General features: G+C 41.2%; 1 protein-coding gene across 1 annotated transcript; it reads left to right on the forward strand.

The window, feature by feature from the left end:
- The first annotated feature begins 3,197 nt into the window (after positions 1-3,197).
- On the forward strand, positions 3,198-21,060 carry GPR37 (G protein-coupled receptor 37). Its single transcript, XM_033099193.1, has 2 exons — positions 3,198-4,898; positions 19,770-21,060. The coding sequence occupies exons 1-2, from the start codon at positions 3,867-3,869 to the stop codon at positions 20,586-20,588; spliced, it is 1,851 nt and encodes a 616-aa protein (XP_032955084.1). The 5' UTR covers positions 3,198-3,866; the 3' UTR covers positions 20,589-21,060.
- The last annotated feature ends 1,115 nt before the right edge of the window (positions 21,061-22,175 follow it).

Genomic DNA, 22,175 nt, shown 5'->3' on the forward strand with positions numbered 1-22,175 from the left:
GTCACCTCCCTAAGAAGGTAGAGCACTGGAAGGGGTCTCGGTCATATTATCATATGTATGTCCTCTCCCTAATACAAGAGGAGGTCATTGGCTTCTTGGTTATCTGGGAGTCTAAATGAAAGCCTTCCCTACTCTAACAATGGATGCTCGGGGAAGGGTATTGAGTTCATGAAGCCAGTCCCAAAAAAACAGTCTGTGAACCAGCTTGGTTATACATGCGTTATACATGGTTATACATGTGTTAATTCATCTTTAATTTTACCCCTTTTTGCATTCAACTTCCTTTCCAATTTAAAAAAAGAAAAAAGACTTGGCTGTGCAGTAAAGTGCAGTGGTCAAAACAAATGTTATGTAGCCCAACAGACACATTCCTTTTTTCTATCATAAAGGACTATTTTAGTGATTGTTGTTTCATATTAAATTCTGAATACTTTAATATTGATATTTGATTTTTAAGATAGACACATATCATATTGTTGTTTTATCCCAAACAGACCCATTTTTCCCACTAATTCTATCTATGAGGCAGAGGTTGTCAGTAGAAGCTTCTAAACTAACAATTAGCAATTTAGGGACAGAAGAAGTTTGCAACCACAAACTTTTTTTTAAAAGAAAGACATTTTCAGGCTCAGAAAATAATCTATTGGTTGCATGTTAAATTTTCTTTTCGGGAAATGGTCCTTTTGAATTCTCTGGAGCCAAAAGGAAAGAAAAATTATTTGAGCCGTGAGTTGGGTGCTGAGTAAAACTTCTGTTCAAAGATGTATCTTAAAACTTGAAATACTAATTTCTCTTACTTTGTTATATGTCTTATTTCAGCCCACGAAACACTAAATGAAGTTAACAGATTATTTAGAAATGCCAAGACAGGTAATAATTTGCATGTTTTCTTTTGTATATAAAAAATCAATATTATATGTTATAAACCCTGTGGAAGGGTGACACAGAAAAATCCATGTTCAAATCAGTTCTTGTACAGATAAATGACCTTTGATGTAAACCAAACAGTGATTAGCCAACATATATTCTGATCTATTTTTCTAAAGTAGAAATTACAAAAATAGATACGCTAGGATAATTCCCACTTTAAAATTATATTTATAGATGAGATAAGCTTTGGGAAAGATTTGAAAGACATTTGTTTTTCTTTTTGCAGTGAATGCTTTCTAAATTTTCTTCGAAAGTAAATTCATTAGACTTTTTTATCAAGCATGATCTCCTTCAAGACTTGTATGTTGTTGATGGCATTTAAATTTTGCTAAGAGCAAGAAATAGTTGAACTACTAAAAGCAACAACAAATATTGTGCATTTATGAAGTATTTTCATATCTGCTTGATCATCGTAACAACTTGAGTGGGCGGATTTCAGAGCATATATCAGTATCCTTGTTTTACAGATAAAGAAAATTGTGTTTCCCAAAAAAGTAGATAATTACCATCATCCCAGGCTCCAACAGGATGGCTGGAACTCTGTTGATTTTTCTTCATGGTCACAATCCATCTTTGTTTAAGGAGCCAGAGCATGGCAGCCATCCAAGTAGGAACGCATCTTTGTTCAGGCTAAGGAGGGAACTGCTTGTAAATAAGGAGGTAACCTCTCAGACAAGCACAGGCAGCCCTCCTCCAGGACTTTCCTAAGCCACCCTCCAAACTGGAGACTCAGTGCTGCAGCTGACCACTCTGAGAATGATGCCTAGCTCAGGCCGAGCACCTGTCAGTTACAGTGGTGTCACCGGGAAGGGGGCAAGGGTATTTCCCCTGTTGAGCTTGGCATCCTTTCTGGGTAGAGATGGACATTAGTGACATGTTAATGTGACCTAGAGTAACAAGGATATGAGAATAGCTTACATGAATAACCCAAACTTGAAACTAAGGAGGTGACAAGGAAGTCAATATCCTCAGTTTTATTTTAGCAACATTTTGTTGTTGTTCCACAATTAACCCAGGTTATACCCTCCTGAATTTTCATTTTAAGAAATAAAATATTACATTCACAGCTTTCTCCCATTCCATTTCCATCTCTCTGTCTCCCAGGGGGACTAATATTCTGAAGTTGATGAAGTATATTTTCCCATCCATATATTTTATACTTTTATAATACATAGGATTTGTTATACTGCTTTGTGTGCTAAGAGTTGCACAGATAGATGGTGGTATACCGTGTTTCCTGGAAAATAAGACCTACCTGGACAATCAGCTCTAATGCGTCTTTTGAAGCAAAAATTAATATAAGACCCGGTATTTATATTGTATTGTATTGTATTATATTATATTATATTATATTATACCATACCCGGTTTTATATAAGGCCCGAAGGCCCGGTCTTATAGTAAAATAAGACCGGGCCTTATATTAATTTTTGTTCCAACAGACGCATTATCGCTGATTGTCTGGCTAGGTCTTTTTTTCCGGGAAACACGGTAAGGAACGCCTGCCTGGTAGGGCGCTTCCTAACTCCGCGTTAAAGGTAATGGTGTATACTGAGCATTCTCTCTTTTGCATCCCGCTCTCGGAACTGCTCATTCTCTCTGAAACCTCTGAGCTGCCTTTCGCTTTGGTCTCAGCTCCTGGGAATACCTAAGGAGGTGAACGCCTCACCTTACTACTCCCTGGGGCCGGAGGCCTGGGCATGCGCACCGGCCACAGCGGATTGGAAGCGATCGCTGGTCTCTCCTCCTTCTCCGGGCTCCGGGACCGGTCGGGCTGGTTCCGACATCTGGGGAATTAACGTGTCCCGCCCATCCCTAGCCTCGAGCCGCGCAGGCTCCGCACCTCCACCCTGGTTCCTTCCCGGATTCCAGCTCCTAGGACGGAAAGCCGCTACAAAGGGCTTGAATGAAACGTGTGTGGGATTAGTGAGTCGTAAACCACCAGGGGATCCCGTCTCCCCACAAACCAGCATCTCTCGGAGGAGGCAGAGGAGGGGGAGGAGGCAAGGAGCCGAGTGCTTGGTGTCGCCGGAGCGCACAGCAGCTGGAGTGGCGGGGAGAGGCCAGGCCACCACCCCCTCCCCGGCCATGCACCGCCTCGCCCGCGGCGGTTCCAGGCACCACACTCTCCGCCCGGGCAGCGCCCGCTGTCGCAACAACAAGCTCCTGCGGCCGCCGGCACTGTCCACTGAGGAGCACCGCCCGCCCTCCCCACCCCCACCACCGATTCCTTTCTTGGCAGGGACGCGCAGCCCTGCAGCCCGCGCTGCTCCTGGTCAACTTTGAACAGGAGGAGAAGCAACTTTGGCAGTGGCCGCGGGTTTCGAACCCCGCTTCTCCTGGGCAGCAGTTGCCTCGTTAGCCGCTGGGGTTAGGGGAGCAAGAGTTTCCTGGGCGCATCTGCGCTGCGTCTGGCTGTTTGCAACCTGTTTTCAGCGAGCGGGGAGCGGGCTTGCAGCTACTAGTCCTCTGAAGGAGGGGAACTTATTTTTCTTTGCCTTAGCGACCTCGGCTCTCTGCTGGAGAAAGCAGTATCGAAAGGATGTAAACAGGCTGAGCAACCGTTACCAAGAAGGCCATCACCCCAGGGCAGGGAGGAGCGCGGGGCTTGGTCGCAACATTAATCATCAGTCAGGTGTTGGTTGCAACTTTTCAAGGTCAGCCACCGGGAGCAGCGAGTCCCTTTCTGAACCTTGGGGATACGCAGCGCTCAGGTTGGATTTGGCTGAGAAATGCACAGGGCACCGAACGAGGAAGGATTGTAGAGCAGGAGGGTTGTGACCCCAAGACCCATCCCCCAACCTCCCCGTAATCTCCCGTCCGCAGCTGCCGGGGCGGGGGTGACTATGTGACATGTGTCTAACTCTCAGCAGCAACTTTGGCAGCAGGTGTTGATCTTAAGCAGGAGCCGCGGCTGCCGGGCGCCCTCACCGAGCCATGCGGACCCCAGGCGCGCCTCTTGCCCGAACCTCGCGGCTGCTGCTTCTGTTCCTGCTCAAGGTTTCTGCCTCTCCTGCCCTCGGGTCCGCCCCTGCGCCCAGGAACGAAACTTGTCTGGGGGATAGCTGTTCACCTACATTGAACCAGCGTCGCAGCAGGGACACTTGGGGACCAGGGAATTCTGCAGGATACCTTCTACTAACCCGTGCGCCCAGGAAAGACGAGCAGGAGGCAGCAGTGCGCGTGGCGCCCTCGTGGGACCTACCGGCCCCCCGCGGAGCTGACCCAGGTGCGAGCAGAGGGGCGGGGGCGTCACCAGCCGAGCCCTCGGGTCCCCCAGCCAGGCCTCCAGGCGCCTGGAGGTGGAAAGGTACCCGGGGTCAGGAACCCCTTGGAACTTTGGGGAGAGGGAACCCCACGGCTCTTCAACTCATCCTTCAGACCAAAGAAGAGGAGGAGGAGGAGAAGGGTCCAAGAGGCAGTGGCATTTCCGGGCGCAGTCAGGAGCCCAGCGTGAGGACAGAACCCGGAGCCAGCGACCTTTATTACTGGCCAAGGAGAGCCGGGAAACTCCAGGCTTCCCACCACGACCTCCCACCCAAGACGGTCAATGGACCGTCTGGGCACGAAAGGCGGATGATTGCACCCCCCGGCAGGGCACTGGCCCAGAATGGGTCCTCGGGTGAAGGGATCCCCGAACGCGGGGGTCCCCGCCGGGGAAACAGCACAAACCGGCGCTTGCGACTGAAGAACCCCTTCTACCCGCTGACCCAGGAGTCCTACGGAGCCTACGCGGTCATGTGTTTGTCGGTGGTGATCTTTGGGACCGGCATCATTGGCAACCTGGCGGTGATGTGCATCGTGTGCCACAACTACTACATGCGGAGCATCTCCAACTCCCTGTTGGCCAACCTGGCCTTCTGGGACTTCCTCATCATCTTCTTCTGCCTCCCACTCGTCATCTTTCACGAGCTGACCAAGAAGTGGCTGCTGGAGGACTTCTCCTGCAAGATCGTGCCCTACATCGAGGTAATGCCTTCCAGGAAGTCTCAAGCTACTGGCTTTACACACCTCTGGGACTTACAGCCTCAGAACTTCTGCTCCATGCACCTAGCTGGCTGCTGAGCCCCTTCACTTGTTCTCTGAGTCCCTCCTTCATTTTTCTTGCCAGTTATTCATGCATCTATCTGTCTATCTATCTATCTATCTATCTATCTATCTATCTATCTATCTATCTATCTATCTATCTATCTATCTATCTGGGCATCTTTGTTCAGTCACCTTGAAACACATTTCCCAGACTGTGAAATAATTATCTCATAATGTATAGAATTGTTTAGATTTCAAGTTTATCTCTCTTAGTATAGTGTCATATATAGTTTTGATTTGGTACCTAGCAGAGATTGTAATAAATGGCCAGTTACTAAATGGCCAGTTCATGGTTATCATTATTAGAACTCAGCAAGGAAAAAACCTGTATCATTTATCTATAAGACTAGATTTACAGTGCTTCAACATGGTTATCCCTCACCCCCAAGAAGGTTATTCTATTGTTTCTTAAACGCAAAATTAGAATAGTATTTTATTTAACAAAGGAAATCTCCCTTTCTTTGTCAGTTGGTCTCATGATATATTAATAACCTCCCAAATTAGTTTAAGTGTTTTTGGCTCTCTGCCATGGCTGTCCCATCTCAATTCTTATGTCATTTCTTGTTTCTTTGTTGTTCTCAATTTCTTAACAGTTTTATTTATTTTGTGAGAATGAGCTTAAGTAAAAATAACACTTTATCCATCATGGCACAGACTTTATTTAACATTCTCAAAGTATATGATATATGTCATTTGTTAGCGTGTAAAGGATTGGCTCTTTTAAGGGATTGACTCTAAGACTAGAAATTTCCTAAAGAAGAGGGGGCATCTCAGAGATTCTAAACTTGGGAAACAAAACTCTTTCTGAGTACAGTTTTATTGTTTCATGCTATAGCAGGTGTCCTGCCGCATTATCACGGTCGTTGGAATTTGCTCTTTAAATGGCCTCTCTCTAAACACCAGCTCTTGGAAGGAGCCCAAGTGCTTTGTTGCCAGTTGTGGTTTTAGCCAGCTGGCCCTTGATTTCCCCCATTCAGACTGCCTGTTTCATTTATGGAAGCAGAAGAAGGGAAACTGTAAATATTTCAGAGCCTCTGATCCCGTCTGGCACCAGGGCGAGTGACACTATGTTCAACTTTGTTCCAGGGCCTAAAGCTAGGGGATAAGTAAACAGAAAACAGTACCTACTCAGAAGGACCAAGGCAAGAGACAGTGAATAAGACCCTGTGTTATCCTGGCAGGGATCAGATGCAGAATGATTCCATGCGTGCTAAATCAGCTGTTGCAGCTTTACCAGGATCCAGGATTTCTCTTGTTCTCAAGCCCCAAGTAGTTCTGAAACATCTAATTTATTTGGTAAACAGTTCATTTTTGAATTACAGAGGAGGTAGTTGAATTTGTTGGAGAATATGTGTCTACCAGTTACCTTTTCAAGGTCAATTTCAATTTCAAATTTCTCTGATGATTTGAATAATGCAGGAGAAATTGGCATATGCAAGGAAGAGACCAAAGGAAGCTACAAAGTGAACAGGAGAGTTACCCAGTAAGAGAGGAGTGTGTTGGCGTGCCTTAAATGTACCGGATATGTAGAAACCTTTATCATTAGAGGAAAAAACAATAAAGTATACAGACAAAGGAAACTGAGGAAAGAAAAAAAACATTACCGAAGTTCTTCAAAACAACTTTAAAAGAAAAGAATCCCATCCAAATTCAGAAAAGAATATACAAACTTTGCTTAGTTTAATGAGACCTATGAGTTTTGAGTGATGGTATTTGTTACGCATGGGCTTTAATTTTCTTTCTAAGTCTCAGTATTTTAAAATATTGTATGCTGTAATTTCATTTGTGTTTCATCTTCCAATTTAATTATCTGCTCCTTAAAAATATTTTGTTTTTATCTCTTCTCTTGTTATTAGCACAATTGTATTTATGTTTTGTTCTCTGTATTTTATTCCCTTCTTTATACACCTAATTTTTAGTTATTGTTACCAGGCTTTATTGTCTAGAGAAGCAAAGGTTGGGGGGAAAAGGTTCACTCATTTTTTTTTCTTGAAAAATTAGACTGTAATATACATTTTAAAATGTATACTATTTACCATTCAAGTCAGGAATGAAAATCTTAATCTTTAATCTAAAATGTAGACTGTGTTTCTACATTCCTGCCTAGTCCTAGTCTTCTGAAATAATTTTATAATGTTTTAGCTTGCTTCGTGAAAATAATTACTGGGGAGTAGTATCAGCTCCACGATTCCTGATTATGAGAACAAGAAATACAGTCCAAATCTCAAAATAAAGCATTTCTGCCTCCAGGAGGCACTGTTATTTCCACAGAAGTCACAGAGATTTAGTGCCTATTCCATGTCAGGTATGTAAGGAATGGAGAAAACAGGATTGGGCAGAAGGGGTTGAACTGTGATGCACATGCCACAAAGACACAAAGACATAGGGAGCCCTAAGGTTGGGGTGACCCTGCAGGGATAACCTGAGTGAACGCAAGAGGGCCCAGACTTTATGTCCCCTAACGGAGCAGACACTGGATGCAAGAGACTCCCAGGAAGGGGGCATAACCTTGAGCTGGGTGGGTCTTTTTGTCAAGGGCACTTCCTAGAGAGGGATGCAGGCAAGAGCCGTGGACTACTAATAGTCCCAGTGGTTGGGGACCTCAGCTCTTCATTCCCGAAGGAAGGACTTCTGTGGGGAGGCAGTCTGGGTGGGGAAACAGCCTCATTACAGTAGCTTCTGAATTGCTGTGTTCTTGTAGAACCAGATGGCATTCTAATCCAACCCCCTGATTTTAAAGATGAAACATGGGGCTCAGAGAAGAGAAATAATCATCCTAAGCCTCGTAGTCAGCGGCAACCAGACTCTGTCTCAACACTTGATGTTTACTTATTAGACGACCATCTATGAGGCACAGTTGTTCAGTGAGTGTTTCCTTATTCCTGATCCTTGGCATCTTTTAAAAAGGATTTTCAACGGGCAGGAAAAAATAATCAGCGTCAATTGCTACATGGTGAAATTGATCGCTTCTTAGATTCTTAAGTTTTATCTTGCTTTTCATAAATTGACAGTAAGTTCCACAGTGGGTGGTAGCTCATTAAATGTTTTAAATTTTCAATAATCTGAGACAACTGCACTTTTAAAGTGCCAACCATAATTATGTTAATGATCAAATAAAGTTACATAGGTACAGTTTATGTTATCAAAATAACAAAGTATTTTATATGGGTAAAGGACATTACAGATATGTTACATTTGTTTAAACTTTCTTCAAAATTTGCTCCTTCCCAATGTTGTTCCTCTTAACCACAAGACTTCTAAAAATATTTGACATTTATCTCCTTTCAATACCTAGGTTTTGCCTTTTCTTCACTTTCTTATAATTATTTTATGTATTGGCTATTCTTCCTTTTTTTTTAACCACACTCCTCTTACTGATTTATAATGTCTGATTTACCATTTTTATTATAATCTGTTTGCCTTTTCTAATGTTTAAATTTTTAATATTGTTTAGTTATTTTAAAATTGTATCCATAATCAATTTGTATTTTTGTTTTTATTGAGGTATAATTGACAAATAGCATTATATTAGTTTCAGGTGTAGAACGTAATGATTTGATATTTGTCTACATTGTGAAATGATCACCACAGTAGGTCTAGTTAATATCTGTCACCTCACATAGTTACAAAAATTTTTTTCTTTTGATGAGAACTTTTAAAATCTGCCTTCGTAGCAACTTTCAAATATATAATGCAATATTATTACATATAGTCACCATGTTGTATGTTACATCCCCATGACTCATTTATTTTATAACTGAAAGTTTGTACCTTTTGACCCTCTTCAACCATTTCTTCCACCCTACACCCCCACCACCACCTCTGGCAACCATCAGTCTGTTGTCTGTATGTATGAGCTCTGTGTGTGTGTGTGTGTGTGTGTGTGTGTGTGTGTGTGCGCGTGTGCATGTGTGTGCATAGATTTCACGTTTAAGTGAGATCATGCTTATTTGTCTTTCTCAGTCTGACTTAGCATAATGCCCTCAAGGTCCATCCAGGTTGTCACAATGGCAGGATTTCGTTCTTTTTTATGGCTGAATAATATTCCATCGTATGTATATATGCCACTATTTATCCATTCATCTGTCAGTGGACACTGAGGTTGTTTCCACGACTATTATAATTGATGTTGCAATGAACGTGATGGTGCATACATGTTTTCAAGTTAGTGTTTTGTTTTCTTTGGATCATTTCCCAGAAGTGGAATTGCTGCATCATGAGGTCGTTCTATTGTGAAGATTTTGAGGAACCTCCATGTTGTTTTTCATGGTAACCACAGTTCATTTTTGTTTTTCTTTACAAATTTGCCCTCCCATCTTCTCTTTTGCCTGTTCCTTTTCTTCCACAGTGCTTTCTTGTCTACACCTTGAGTATTAGCATAATCTTAAGGAGGTAGTGGAGTTTGGGGGAGAGGTGGGTGTGTGTGGAAAAATAGGAGGTGTTTCTTCAGCAGAATTACAGATCTGTGCAATATGCTTTTCATTTCAATGTGTTGACATAAGGCTTGAGGAGAGCAGGATCCAGCTTGCAGGATTTATTGCTAGAAAGGGAGTTTTATTCTATTTAATATTGCTGAGTGGGCATGTACAAGGAACTATTATAGTTGTTAACTTCTTTCTTTCTTTTCCAGGATTATGATGCCTTTGTGGTCTAGTGATAAGTCCCATAAGGACCAAGTGCAGATGGAATGGTAGGAAAGGGGGATGGGAGAGAAGGGACCTGGGCGGATGGCCATCCTAAGAGACACATTATTTTAAACTGGTTTATGAACTCGTCACCAGAAAAACTGTATTCAAAGGAGTAGATTTATTGGGGGGGGGCAGAGAGAGTGAGAGAGAGAGATGAAGGTCTGGGTGTGGATTGCAGTAGGAGAATGGAGGAGGAGTGTCCTACCTCACCATTTCCTTAAGGACGTAACACATGGTAAAAGCCAAGTAATGCAGGCACTGACTGTGGCAATTGGAACAGCTCTTTGCTCATGACTTGATGGAAGCCAACCCAAATCAATGAATGTATCATCTAATCCAGACCCACTGCTAAATATCTATTTCTGTTTGGACCTTAATTGGAGATTTTGAATAATATAGGCTCCCCCTCTAGTTTAAAGACCTCATGTCTTCATGGCATGTGGTAGAGAAGAAGATGTCAACGAGTTCTAAGATAATCCCAGCGCTGAGTGCACTTTTTATTTGACTGGCGTACAAGAGTCCTACATCAGGGTGGAGGATGGATAATAGGAATGCACCTCACCGGGGCCTCTGGACGAGGGATGATCTGTGCAAAGGCTGGAATCTTTTGTGACAAAAAGAGCCAGTTCTCCAATGGCTTGGAAATACTGGTTTTAAACTGAGTGAAGCAAATGGCTCTTTCATTGCCTTAGATTGTAGTTAGCACCGACAGATAAGAAAGGAAGGTGCTGGAAGCTGAAGACAACATCACGGGTATGTGATTCTACACAGATTTCCCGAGACCTTCTGCATTCAAGTAATAGCACATTTATAATGGCAGATGGTAAATTTGCTTGAGTGGTGGATTAGCCATTAGGCATTCTAATGGACTTTTAAGTGGAAACATACAGTTTTATGAGCAATTTCAGTTAACTAATAATATTCTCATGGAAAATAGACTCAACACATGAGAATGGTGCTTAAACAATATTTTATGACTTCCCATTAATCCCTTTATAATAATTTCCTACATTCCCATGCAAAGAAGACTATTTAGCTGATAACCACTGCAGAAAACAAAAGCAAAACAAAAGAACAAAACAAAGTTGTAGAGTGTGCCTTTGTTTCTGATTCCATTCATGAACAGTATATGGTGACGTTTACTGAATTTGGGTTCCATATAAGAAATAAAAACTTTTTGATATTCAAATGTGAAATTCAAATAATTTCCTTACCTATTGATTGTAATAAGAATGGAATCCTTTTCTAAAACTTGTCTATGAGGTATAAATAAGAACATGATTTTTCTTTACTTCCCTTCTCAGAGGTATTAGTTGGCATTCAGCTTTTAAGGATTATATATAAAACAGCAGCACTCAATAAGTGACTAAGGAACTGTTTGAATAATTTATTATGTTCTATAATATTTTTCCATATATATCATCATTCATTTATTTTTTTCACTATCCATTCATTCATCAAACATTTATTGAGTTTTTCTTCTATGACAGACACCGAACGGGTCAGGAGGAAACAGGACTAGAAAGGGGAAGGAAAAGAGAGGAAACAGTTTCCAGAGATGAACAACATAGATGAGTTACTGTTACTAAAGTTACAGAAAAGTAAAATAATGTTTTACCATGTGATGAATGCTATGATAGAGGTTTAAACAAATTGTTATGGAAATTCAGGAATGGCCCTGGAATGGATCAGCTCACCATGCCAGGTACTTGGTTATGACCAAAGATAGAGAAATTAAAGTGAAAACTGTACTCCCTCTAATTCTTTTTGAATCATGTTCTTATAGTTCATCTTCATAAATGCCACACAGCCTAGATGTGTGGTGAAAAGTTACAACTGTGAAAATCTTTACGTTCTTGCTTCCTGGAATAGGAGGGCCATAAGAATAATTGGCAAGCTAATTTGCCAGATAGGACAGTCCTAGAGGTGTTAAAATATAGAATTATTGTAAATATTATTAAATATTTAATTGTTATTTAGAATATAATGCCTGAGATAATCATCTCTGCTTTGGTAATTATGAGTCCTTATTAACCATAAGGACATTAATTAAATCTAATTTAAAAACTTTCCTTAAATGACTGATTTATTTAGCAATGTAATAACCTTAAATTGAGTCCCTTTCTTCTGAAAATCTCAAAGACATACCAATTATTTAATTTGACCTTAGAGAACCTAGAAACAAAGGCTGACAAGGGAAGTACTTTAGACCCTATTATAGAGTAGAGAGGAAGGAAGCATAAAGACACTTTCCCAAGAATGGGATTAATCTGTCAAGCACAACATCAGAGTGGGGACTTATCCTGAGTTCCTGAGGGCTGCCAAAGCATCTGGTTATGTCAACAAAGCATCCTTCAACAGCAAAAAGAGAGCAAATATGTGTGTAGAGGCAGAATAGATCTGAGCTTATGTGTCTACCACAGCTGAGTAGGTGATGGTCTACCTTAGCTTTTGCCCTGATGCTGCCTGCATCTTGATGGAATGTCTCCACCTGTAATAGCGCTTCCTATGTGATGCAACTCTATTTAACAGTGTCACATTGGACACGCAGGGATCTGTGTCTGGGATGTGGGCTATGCGGGGAGAGGGCTGAGCAGGCAGTGAGGTTAGTCTCTGGCACCGCACTTCTCCTCCCATCCCCCAGGGTTCCTCCTGTCATTTAACTTCCCAAGAATTGACCTGCCAAGGTCCCATAATCAACTCAACCGCGACTAACTCTTAAGTATCGCAATTAGAATGGCATTCTTTGTGCCAGAAGAGATGATCTCATCTGAAATGTCCAGGCGGAGTGGAGAAAGGGATTGCTAAAACCTCAACGATGGGGTCTTCTATTTGCAAAATAGGTGTAGGTACTATTCCGTGAAACTTCCATAAAACGCGGGATATAATCACAGTGCCAGGCTGATTTTTGAAACAGAATACTTCCAGTTTGTGAATGTATGAGAGTGTTCAGTGTTATTTGTCAGCACACTGGAGTGATTCGTACTATTAATGAGGCCACTGATTTGATCCCTGCCTGGAGTGAGTCGTTTTCGCTGGGTCTGTGTTGGTACTCAGGGCTGCCCTGTTGCTCCCTCCTCGTCACTCTCTCCCTCCCTTCCACCTTTCCTCCTACCTTTACTGTCTTCTCCTTGGGTCACATCTCTCCGTATAAGAAAAGCATCCTGTTAACTAATTCACATCCTGTTAACTAATAGGAGGTTTAGAGGTATTTGCCTTTTACAAGAGGGTTGAGTGAGAAAGAGCACTATACTACTTCCTTAACAGACTACCAAGGGAATTTTGGTTAAAAGCAGAGAAAATTTATCTTAAAATGTGGTTTCTCAGTATCATGCAAATCATAATTACTGAAGCACAAATGGATGAGGCCAACTCTGACTTTGTTTTCAGTGTTGGTTCACCGTCGTCCACATCCCTGTCATTAGTTGTACGGAAAATAGGTGAAAATGTGTTACTATTCTTTGGAAACTCATCAGAACCCCTACGTGACAGACAGAAATGCTAGGTCACTTGAAGATTGATTAGAAACATCATAATAATACCAAGCATTGAAAACTGGACTGTGGGCTTGGGGAAAATATTACATTTTGAAATGAATTTCTGATTATTAAGGATAAATATGGAATACATAACTTCCTTAAGAGCTGTTGATTCCAATAGATGGTTTTTCCATCTTTGGATAAATGATGTTACTCTTGCTTCATTTACATTTTTATACTAATGAGCATTTCCACATTTATAATTAAATTGTAACATTTTAGATGAGTTGTAGTATTTTTTTTTCCTTTTTTTTTACTGCAAAAGGAATGCACTGTGCTAGAGAACAAAGAAGTTGCAATTGGTAGGAAACCTTATGTCAAGGTGGGCCTATAAAGAACAAATTTGGGGATGATATGTTGGCTTTTAAATAGTCTCAATTGTTCTTAAATAAGTAAGAGCATGTTACCAAGCTTACCTAAGAAGGAGGAAAATGGAGAATGAAGTAATAATTATAGTTGATGCTTTCAAAATATTTTTCCTCATGACACTGAGATTCACATATAGATAAAATAGGCTGGGCATAATTGAAATAAATGGATATTTATGATATGTGGGTGTATCTTATTAACTCTCAGTGATACTGATAAAGGTAGGAAGCCTTCTCTTTGGCTGTGGAAGAGTGGACGTGGAAAGTTCTATTTTCTTTCAGAGAAGTATGCATGCGTGCCAGCAGTGAGGCAGATCTCCCACTCACTGTGCTTTGGTTTGGAAACACTCATGGAAGTGTGTCACTGCCGTAGTATCATGATTTGCATGCACTCTGAAACGAAGCCCTTTTGATAAAGGTCATCGCATTCACAGCAGTCCGGTAAACAGTGATTCTGATAAACATGCTGTGCCCACTGGTGCTCAAAGAACCATTTCTTTCGTGGGGAAGTTGTCTGTTTCATGGGGAAGTGCTAGAAGGATGAGGATTATGGAAAATGCAAGAGAAAGCCAAAAGCATAGGGGCTCCAGCCATTTAGAGTTTCACAGGAAACTGCCCTGTGCTCCTCCTCCTTTTTTTCCTGACTGATTGTTAGGCCTGTAACCAAGGACTTATAATAGATAATCATTCATGGCCCAAACAATGGTTTTGCTTAACAATAATGCCCTTGTTTTGAGAGTTACTTGTATTAAAAGGACAGCACAGAAATAGATGCCCTTAAACTTCTTATTGAGGTAAAGTCCGTTAGGCTAGGGTGCAGTAGTCATAGCTGGTTAGAAATTTCCCTATTCTATAAAAATCAGTGTATTCCAGTTGCTTTGCTGAATTTACAAAGCGTGTAGATTCAGTTTCGTCAGAAAGTAATGTTGCTTGGAAGTTCATTGGCCGTTTCCCCCATTGGTGTTAACACTGATTTATGCAAGAATGTTTAGCAAAAGATACTCTTTACTTGGTGAAGAGTTGCATGTTATGGGACCTGTCTTTTCTATTTCACAGCTTCCTCTCATTGCTAGTGCTTTTTCACTTGTCGCTCTGCAGTCAGCTGCTGAGATATGGACCACTAGCTTACACACAGGATCTTCAAAGATGACCTTTTTCAGAGAGGATCTGTGTGCCCTTTCTCCACGTCATGGTGAATGAGCAGGGGTCTCGTGCAGTACAAAGTGAATCGACTGGCCCAGGTTTCCTCGGGGGTGAAGTTTGTATGGCACCTGCAGTTTGTATTGCTGCTTGCCCACCTGAGTGCTCAGGTCTTGACTTTTCCTGCACCTGTTGGTGCCGTGAACAAGGCTCCAGGTGCCCACAGCTGCCCAGAGCCTGAGTGCCCTGGGTACTGACCGGGCAGGGCTGAGGCAGCTTTTACTGTTGTTACTCTGGGATGCAGAGGCCAGCAGAAAGCTGCTGTTTGAAAGAAAGAGTTTAGACTTATTGATTTTGATTCTCTTGCTTCTGTATTTTGATGCCAGTCCCCTCAAAATGCTCCATACCTTATTTTCCTAAATCGTTACAAATGTCTACTTCCAGCTTCCCTCTGAGCTTGATTCTCAAAATGAATAGTCTTGTCTGTGAAGTGTTTACACTCCTGCTTTTGTTGATGTTAATTATGCCTCCCATTGCTGTTTAATTAATATGAGATTGCATCTTACTCATTTCATCTCTCAGGATGTTGCTTCAAAGAACTAACCATCTAAGCGAATGCGTAACAGCTTTATTCCCAAGAGCATATTTCATAGTGATATTGAATTTTAGCAATCAGACGTGGTCATTAAATGCAGAAGATCCAGCGTTCATGATACAGTTTTATAATTGCGTATAATTGCGGCCGTTCATCTTGGTAGAATTTCTAATGTGCTGTATGTAAACAAGTCTATTTAAAAATTGTGATAAAATTTTCTCCTGTTACCCCAACATTGAGCCATTTTAATTCCATGGATAGATATCATATCTGAGTAGGCAGAAATTAGCCCACCATCCATTACCTAGACGATTTTTATCAGTTCATTTCTGAGGTATGCAGTTGATTCTTTACGGACGTTTAAAACCTTCTGGAAACAATTTGGGAAAGTACTGAGCATGGGCTTCCCACCTTTCTGGTTCTTTCACATCATAAAAGCAAGTGCAGAAGTGAATTGACAGCAGAATATCTGAAGTAACACTGCAGGCGGGGGCAACAGAAGAGAGTAGAAATCTAGGACTAACGTTTGGGTTCGGTTGCTGTTGGCAACTGCATGGCAAACCATCTCTGCTTTGGGGGCAGCGTTTTCCTTAGAGGCTCCTTTAGCCACTCTCCATTCCTCGACCTTCCTGGGCAGTTCACCCTGTTTTAGCTGGATCCTGATGGCAGAGAACGCTGTCAGAGGGAAGGACAATTTGAAACCAGGAAGCTGGACGCAGGAGTTTCATGAAATTAGTGTAGGAACATTGGCACATTTCCCTCAACCTATGAATCATCAAGAGGATGATAGATCAGACATGTCTGAGGTTCTGACTCGATATTGAAGCTTTTGGGAATTTGGCTGAGGAACTGAGCATCTTCAAATAAAATACAGTGCAGGAGAACTGCTGAGCAAAAAGTTGGAGCACATGTAAATGTTGCGTAAAATTTGCCCTGGCTTATATTATCATGTGAGATGAAGTTTGCAGAATTTAGAAAACCTTATTTGTTTGTTTGTTTGTTTGTTTTTTCCTTTCAAAGCAGTGACCATCTTCTAATTAAGAGTGGGTGTGCAACACAGCTTATGATATCTAAGGAGTAGCAATCTAGCACCCCCACTTTAATACATGTCCATCCACATTCATTTGTTATTCTCATGACATGCTTTGCAACTGACTTGGGTAATTGGAGTTAGGTATACAAATGCTAGCTCTGTGATAATTCAAATCTAGAGATTTGAAATCATCGCAATTAATCAGGGAACAGATGCTATCCTTTGTGTGTTCTTGGTTAAGTAATGATAGAAAACTACCAAGCAAATAGATGTTCCAAGCCTCTGAGAGATTGCCTGGTTCTAGTATTTTTATATCGCCAAGCTATCCTGTTAATAGAAATGTTATCCTTAATTTAGAAAGACTGCACAGTATAAAGCTTTTACCTTTGTATTTGTGGACTGACTCAGGATACACAGTGACATGGAAACACATACAAAGATTTGCCTTAGTGAAGATGGCACAGAAAGCCTTGCTGACAATTTGTGTCTATTTGATAGTTTGAGAATTTGTTTTGTTTTGTTTTTACATTATTACAGAAAATGAATCAAAGCATTTGAAAAACTAATATATAAATGTAAAGTGTCCAAACTCTGTAGAATAGAATACTGAAATTTCCAGTTAGCTCTGTTTGAGGTAGACCTTCAGAAAATGCCAAGTTCTTCTCAGATTTCCATTCAAAGTGTGGCAGTTACTGACATTAAAAAATATAACCTGTTCTTAAGACAGCTGCATAACGTGGATCTCAATTTTAAGAATTATTTTGAGTCTCTAGCATAGATGCAGAATAAGTTTTCATCAAGATGAACCATTTATTAATTTGAAAGTTAATTTCAAAAGGTGAAAATAAAAATAACTGTTTTTGGCAGTCATATTAGATTGATATTTTTTATACTGGCATGTATGGGAAATTTTCTGAAGATTGTCTAGAATAAGAATTGTGGTTAGAAGTTCAACCATGACCTCTTGACCTGTACGGACTTAGATCTTTGTTAGTTATTTTCTTTCTTCATTTTTGTTTCTCAAATAGTTAATCCCTCATTATATCTCATTTTCAGACTGCCGTCACTAACAGTTAGGAAAATAGTCAGGGCATAGATACAGTGTCCTTATTTTCTGTATTAGAAGTAGTAGACACTGACTGTTGTGTAGTGTGTAAGAGGAGAAGAGAATATTTGATGCTGGAACTCTCATAGAAGCCCCCAGGCAAGTTGCATCGTGCTCGGAAGAGTGACAGCTTGAATGTAGTAGATAAACAACTAATGTTTTGAGTGTTAAAATTGTTATGACAAATGGTTTTCCTTTTGTCAGCATGATCCCTGTGAGTTCTAAAAAGTGTAGACGTGAGCATTGTCTATACCCATTGTTCCTCGCCCCTTTGCCAAGGCATGCTGTACAGCTGTGCTTCTGAAACACTCCGACTTGCAGGCAGGGGAGAGTGATGCGATACCCAGGTGACAGGATGCAGCCCAAAGCATCCCATCCGCGTAGGGCGCTTTCTTTCCGTCTCCTGTTTTATCTTAATCCTCATGAATATTTTACCTCTTATTCATTGTCCTTGTTTAAATATATAAATAACGACCACATTCATTCAACGTTAAATCACTTCGGTTTCCCCCAAAAGAGTTGAGTAAATTTGATGCTCCGGGATGATCACTGTTGTTATCTCATGACTTTGAGAATGACCTTCATTCCCCCTCTTGGTTGACTCTGACCTCCCTGAGGGAAAGAAACTGCTTCTTGTTGCTTTCTGTGTCCCCAGTATCTAGCAGAGTGCTTGGCATAGAGTTGATATGAGTAAGTGTGTGCCTGTGTTGAACGTACACCTGGGTAACCCATTAGAGTGCACGTATGATGCTCAATGCTTATTGTATGGATTATCGAATGATAGTGTGTTTACATCAGGAACATGTGTTTGTATCCCTGGAAAAGCCTCTGTGTGGAAAAAAAAATACGTACATGTTTTGGGTTCTTAACCTTTAAGTTGATTTATTGAGATGTCTGGGCCATATGTGTGTAAGAGCAGTTTTCTATGTGGTCAGCATCGGAGTTTTCTGATCTGAAGTTATCCTATGGCTGGAATATGTAGACCTTCTATTTGGTTCATTTTTGCATTTTTGTGGTTATTTTTTTATGTCTCTTACTTTCTTTGACATTCTCTCGTCTCATAGTTCTTTAAATGTGATGTGCATGTTTATTTCACGACAGATGGACTTAGGTCTGATTCCGTAACTTGTTCCCTTTGGCACATAAATAACTCATAGTGGCGGATTGTCTCTTGCATATTGTGAGTTTTAATCCATCTTCCCTGGAATTTTTACCTGTGGGATTTCTCTGAGGCCTGGGTTGAAAGTGAATTCTTCCAGAGAGGTTTTGTGTTTGCTTCTGTCATGTGCCTGGGACAATTTAAAATTGCATTTGGGGTTCCTTTGAGCCACATAGATGGTGTGAATTCTGACTTTAGTCTAGTGCAAATTCGGGCTCCCAGTTAGAATTTGCTCTTCCCCTCCCTTTCCCCCAATTCATCCACATCCATATCCTAAAATGCAAACAAGTTTCTCCACTGTCTCCCTTGATTTTTTTTTTCTCTTTGTGCCCATGGAGATGTCACTGTTTGGGGCATTCCAAATTCATGAGGGGATCTTTAATCCCCGCTCATGTGGGTACCAGCTTTGTGGTCTACCTCTGTGACCTGGACACCTGGCTCCATCTGTCTGGCTAAAAACCGACTTGAAAATCTCATCAGCATTGGCAGATGCCCTCAGGGCAGACAATGCCGTGTGGGGCGGTGGCGTGGTCACTGACCTGTTTGGAATTAGTTTTCTCATTGATTTTGACATCTGGAGAATCTCCCTTTCTTGTTTTCCATACGTGTGTGCGCAAATAATATTAAAATATTTTGCATTTAGGAGAAATTGCAGATCTTTACTCATCTAGTTTGTTGGAAACAAAACACTCTTGAAAGTTTGCTGTGTGTAAGGCATGCTACTGGCCCTCCACTGGAAAACACAGCCATCTTTTTCAGTAATGAAAATGGGACACACTCAAGTATCCTTTCGTCTTATCTAGATCTCCTGGTGGCGGCCATTTTCATGGTGACTGAAATTCGTGGGGTGTCTGCGTTCTTATCTATAATAAAACCGTGGTGTACTAAATGGTCTTTGTGGATCCTTCAGCTCTAACATTTTTTGACTTCGTGACCCTGAACCCCTGCATTTCCCCCCCTATTTTCAATTTTCATCCTCACAAGGCTTCAGCTGAAGCCATGGGCCCAGTCACCCATGCCTTGTTATTCCAGGAACGTGTTCTCCTTTCCTTTTTGACTCTGACCCATCTGCATTTATTACCAGAGATCCCCCAGGATAACTGCATCCTGTGTTCCTCCCACAGGTCGCTTCTCTGGGCGTCACGACCTTCACCTTGTGTGCTCTGTGTATAGACCGCTTCCGTGCTGCCACCAACGTCCAGATGTACTATGAAATGATTGAGAACTGCTCCTCAACCACGGCCAAACTGGCTGTTATTTGGGTTGGTGCTCTGCTGTTAGCGCTCCCAGAAGTGGTGCTCCGGCAGCTGAGCAAGGAGGAGCTGGGCATCAGTGGCCGGGCGCCTGTGGAGCGCTGCGTTATAAAGGTCTCTCCCGACTTACCAGACACCGTCTACGTTTTAGCCCTGACCTACGACAGTGCGAGGCTCTGGTGGTATTTTGGCTGTTACTTCTGTTTGCCCACCCTCTTCACCATCACCTGCTCCTTAGTGACTGCCAGGAAAATCCGCAAAGCAGAGAAAGCCAGTACCCGAGGGAACAAGCGGCAGATTCAGTTAGAAAGCCAGATGAACTGTACAGTGGTGGCTTTGACCATTTTGTATGGATTTTGCATCATTCCTGAAAATATCTGCAACATTGTTACTGCCTACATGGCGACAGGGGTTTCCCAGCAGACGATGGACCTGCTGAATGTTATCAGCCAGTTCCTGTTGTTCTTTAAGTCCTGTGTCACCCCGGTCCTTCTCTTCTGTCTGTGCAAACCCTTCAGCCGGGCCTTCATGGAGTGTTGCTGCTGCTGCTGTGACGAGTGCATTCAGAAGGCATCCACGGTGACCAGCGATGACAATGACAACGAATACACCACAGAACTGGAACTCTCGCCGTTTAGTACCATCCGCCGGGAAATGTCCACGTTTGCTTCTGTTGGAACTCATTGCTGAAGGGTGACATTTGGTCTGGTTAGATGTTTTTGTTCGTTTGTTTGATTTTCATACCCTGTGGAAGTTTTTACTTCCTATTTTTCCTTACTGGGAAATAAATGCAAAAAGAAATATTAACTACTGTAGAACTGATTTTGCAAATTAATATTTGTGCTTTGAAAAAAAAGTTTATATTTAGTTATTTAAGACGTATGAGAAGGCCAACAGTTTAGATCATTTTCTCTGGTACGGTGCTAATATTTTATGTGAAAAAAGTTACGGCACCTTAACTTAATTAATTGCTAATTTTCTTTCTTTTTAAAATATAATCACTGTATATTGATTATAGCCACGTGATTTTATAGATTATTTTATGTTTGAGTTGAGACGGAAAGTATATTGTATATGGTATCGTTAGATGATTTGTAGATAAGAAGCATTCACAAAGTAGCACCAAATAAATTACACTTTATTCTTTAATGTCCTTGTCCTACTTTTAACCAAGATTCAATAAATCTTTTAATTGTCTTACGTACACAATTACTGGTCCTATGCACAATTTAAAATCAGCCTTATTGTTTTGTAATTCTATTTTCCTTTAAGGCAGGTAATCACTATATGATAAAGTTTTCTTAATAGCACTCTTTTATTTGCATTGCTCATAAAACTATACTGAATGTTAAAACAAATTGTATTTTTAATATTCAGCTATAGATGTAAAATTACTTCCAAATATTTATAAAATATAAATAGGTAGCAGAGTAGGAAGAAAGTATCTTTTTTTTTTTTTTTTAAATTCATCTCTGAACAAGTCTGTAGAGCCACAGGTTTTCCTCTGAGGAATTATGAGCAGAATCAAGGACTGAAAAACAACATACTTGTCGCCTGATTTCCTCCTAACACTGACCTTTGATGCCCTGTGAATTCTATGTGAGGCACTCTGAATTCTCCTTTTTCTCCTTTTAAAAAATGAGCTTGGTTGAATCGGTGCAATTTGATTTCTTTAAGTAGAACAGAAGTACCATGGAGGAATAATAAAATATATATATATCTTGATTATAGCACTTAAGTATTCAAATGCTCCCTTTAAGTTGATATTCCATAAACTGCCAACAAAAAAACTAGCCCTCTCCATTTGAATCATTTGAATTCCTCAAGGAGTTCACGTTGCGGCAGTGGTGTAGGAAGCTTGCCATGTGGGTCACATGTCTAATCAGACGGCAGCGACAGTGACCTAGTGACAGAGCATTGTGATGTCTCTGTCTTCAGAAAAAGCATGGAGGGGAACCCAGTGTTCGGACTGGAAACCACCATATAAGGTTTCTGCTTGTCAGTTTCTGTACTGTTTAGCATAACTGAGTAGCATCTTCTTTCTTCCAGATGATAACATGATGTTATTGAAATCATTGCACTTTAGGGCAAGAAGAATTAAAGAATCCAGACCATTCATGTTCCACGTGAAACCCAGACTGACTAAATGACAGTGCCTAGAATATCTTTTTCACAGTCCAGTCCTCTTCAAAGGGATTTTTTCCCTTGTTGTCTGTATTCTAAGGGATTTGAGGGAGAATAAGAACAAGACACCATGGTCTTCTGAGAGAAACCTGT

This window comes from Rhinolophus ferrumequinum, chromosome 26 (genome assembly GCF_004115265.2).
Source record: "Rhinolophus ferrumequinum isolate MPI-CBG mRhiFer1 chromosome 26, mRhiFer1_v1.p, whole genome shotgun sequence".
In the NCBI taxonomy this organism is placed as follows: Eukaryota; Metazoa; Chordata; class Mammalia; order Chiroptera; family Rhinolophidae; genus Rhinolophus; species Rhinolophus ferrumequinum.

Excerpts from the sequence above, each read along its gene's own strand:
- GPR37 (XM_033099193.1), top strand. The coding sequence starts at position 3,867 with ATGCGGACCCCAGGCGCGCCTCTTGCCCGAACCTCGCGGCTGCTGCTT. Across the intron at positions 4,899-19,769 it reads AGATCGTGCCCTACATCGAG|GTCGCTTCTCTGGGCGTCAC; the intron begins GTAATGCCTTCC and ends TTCCTCCCACAG.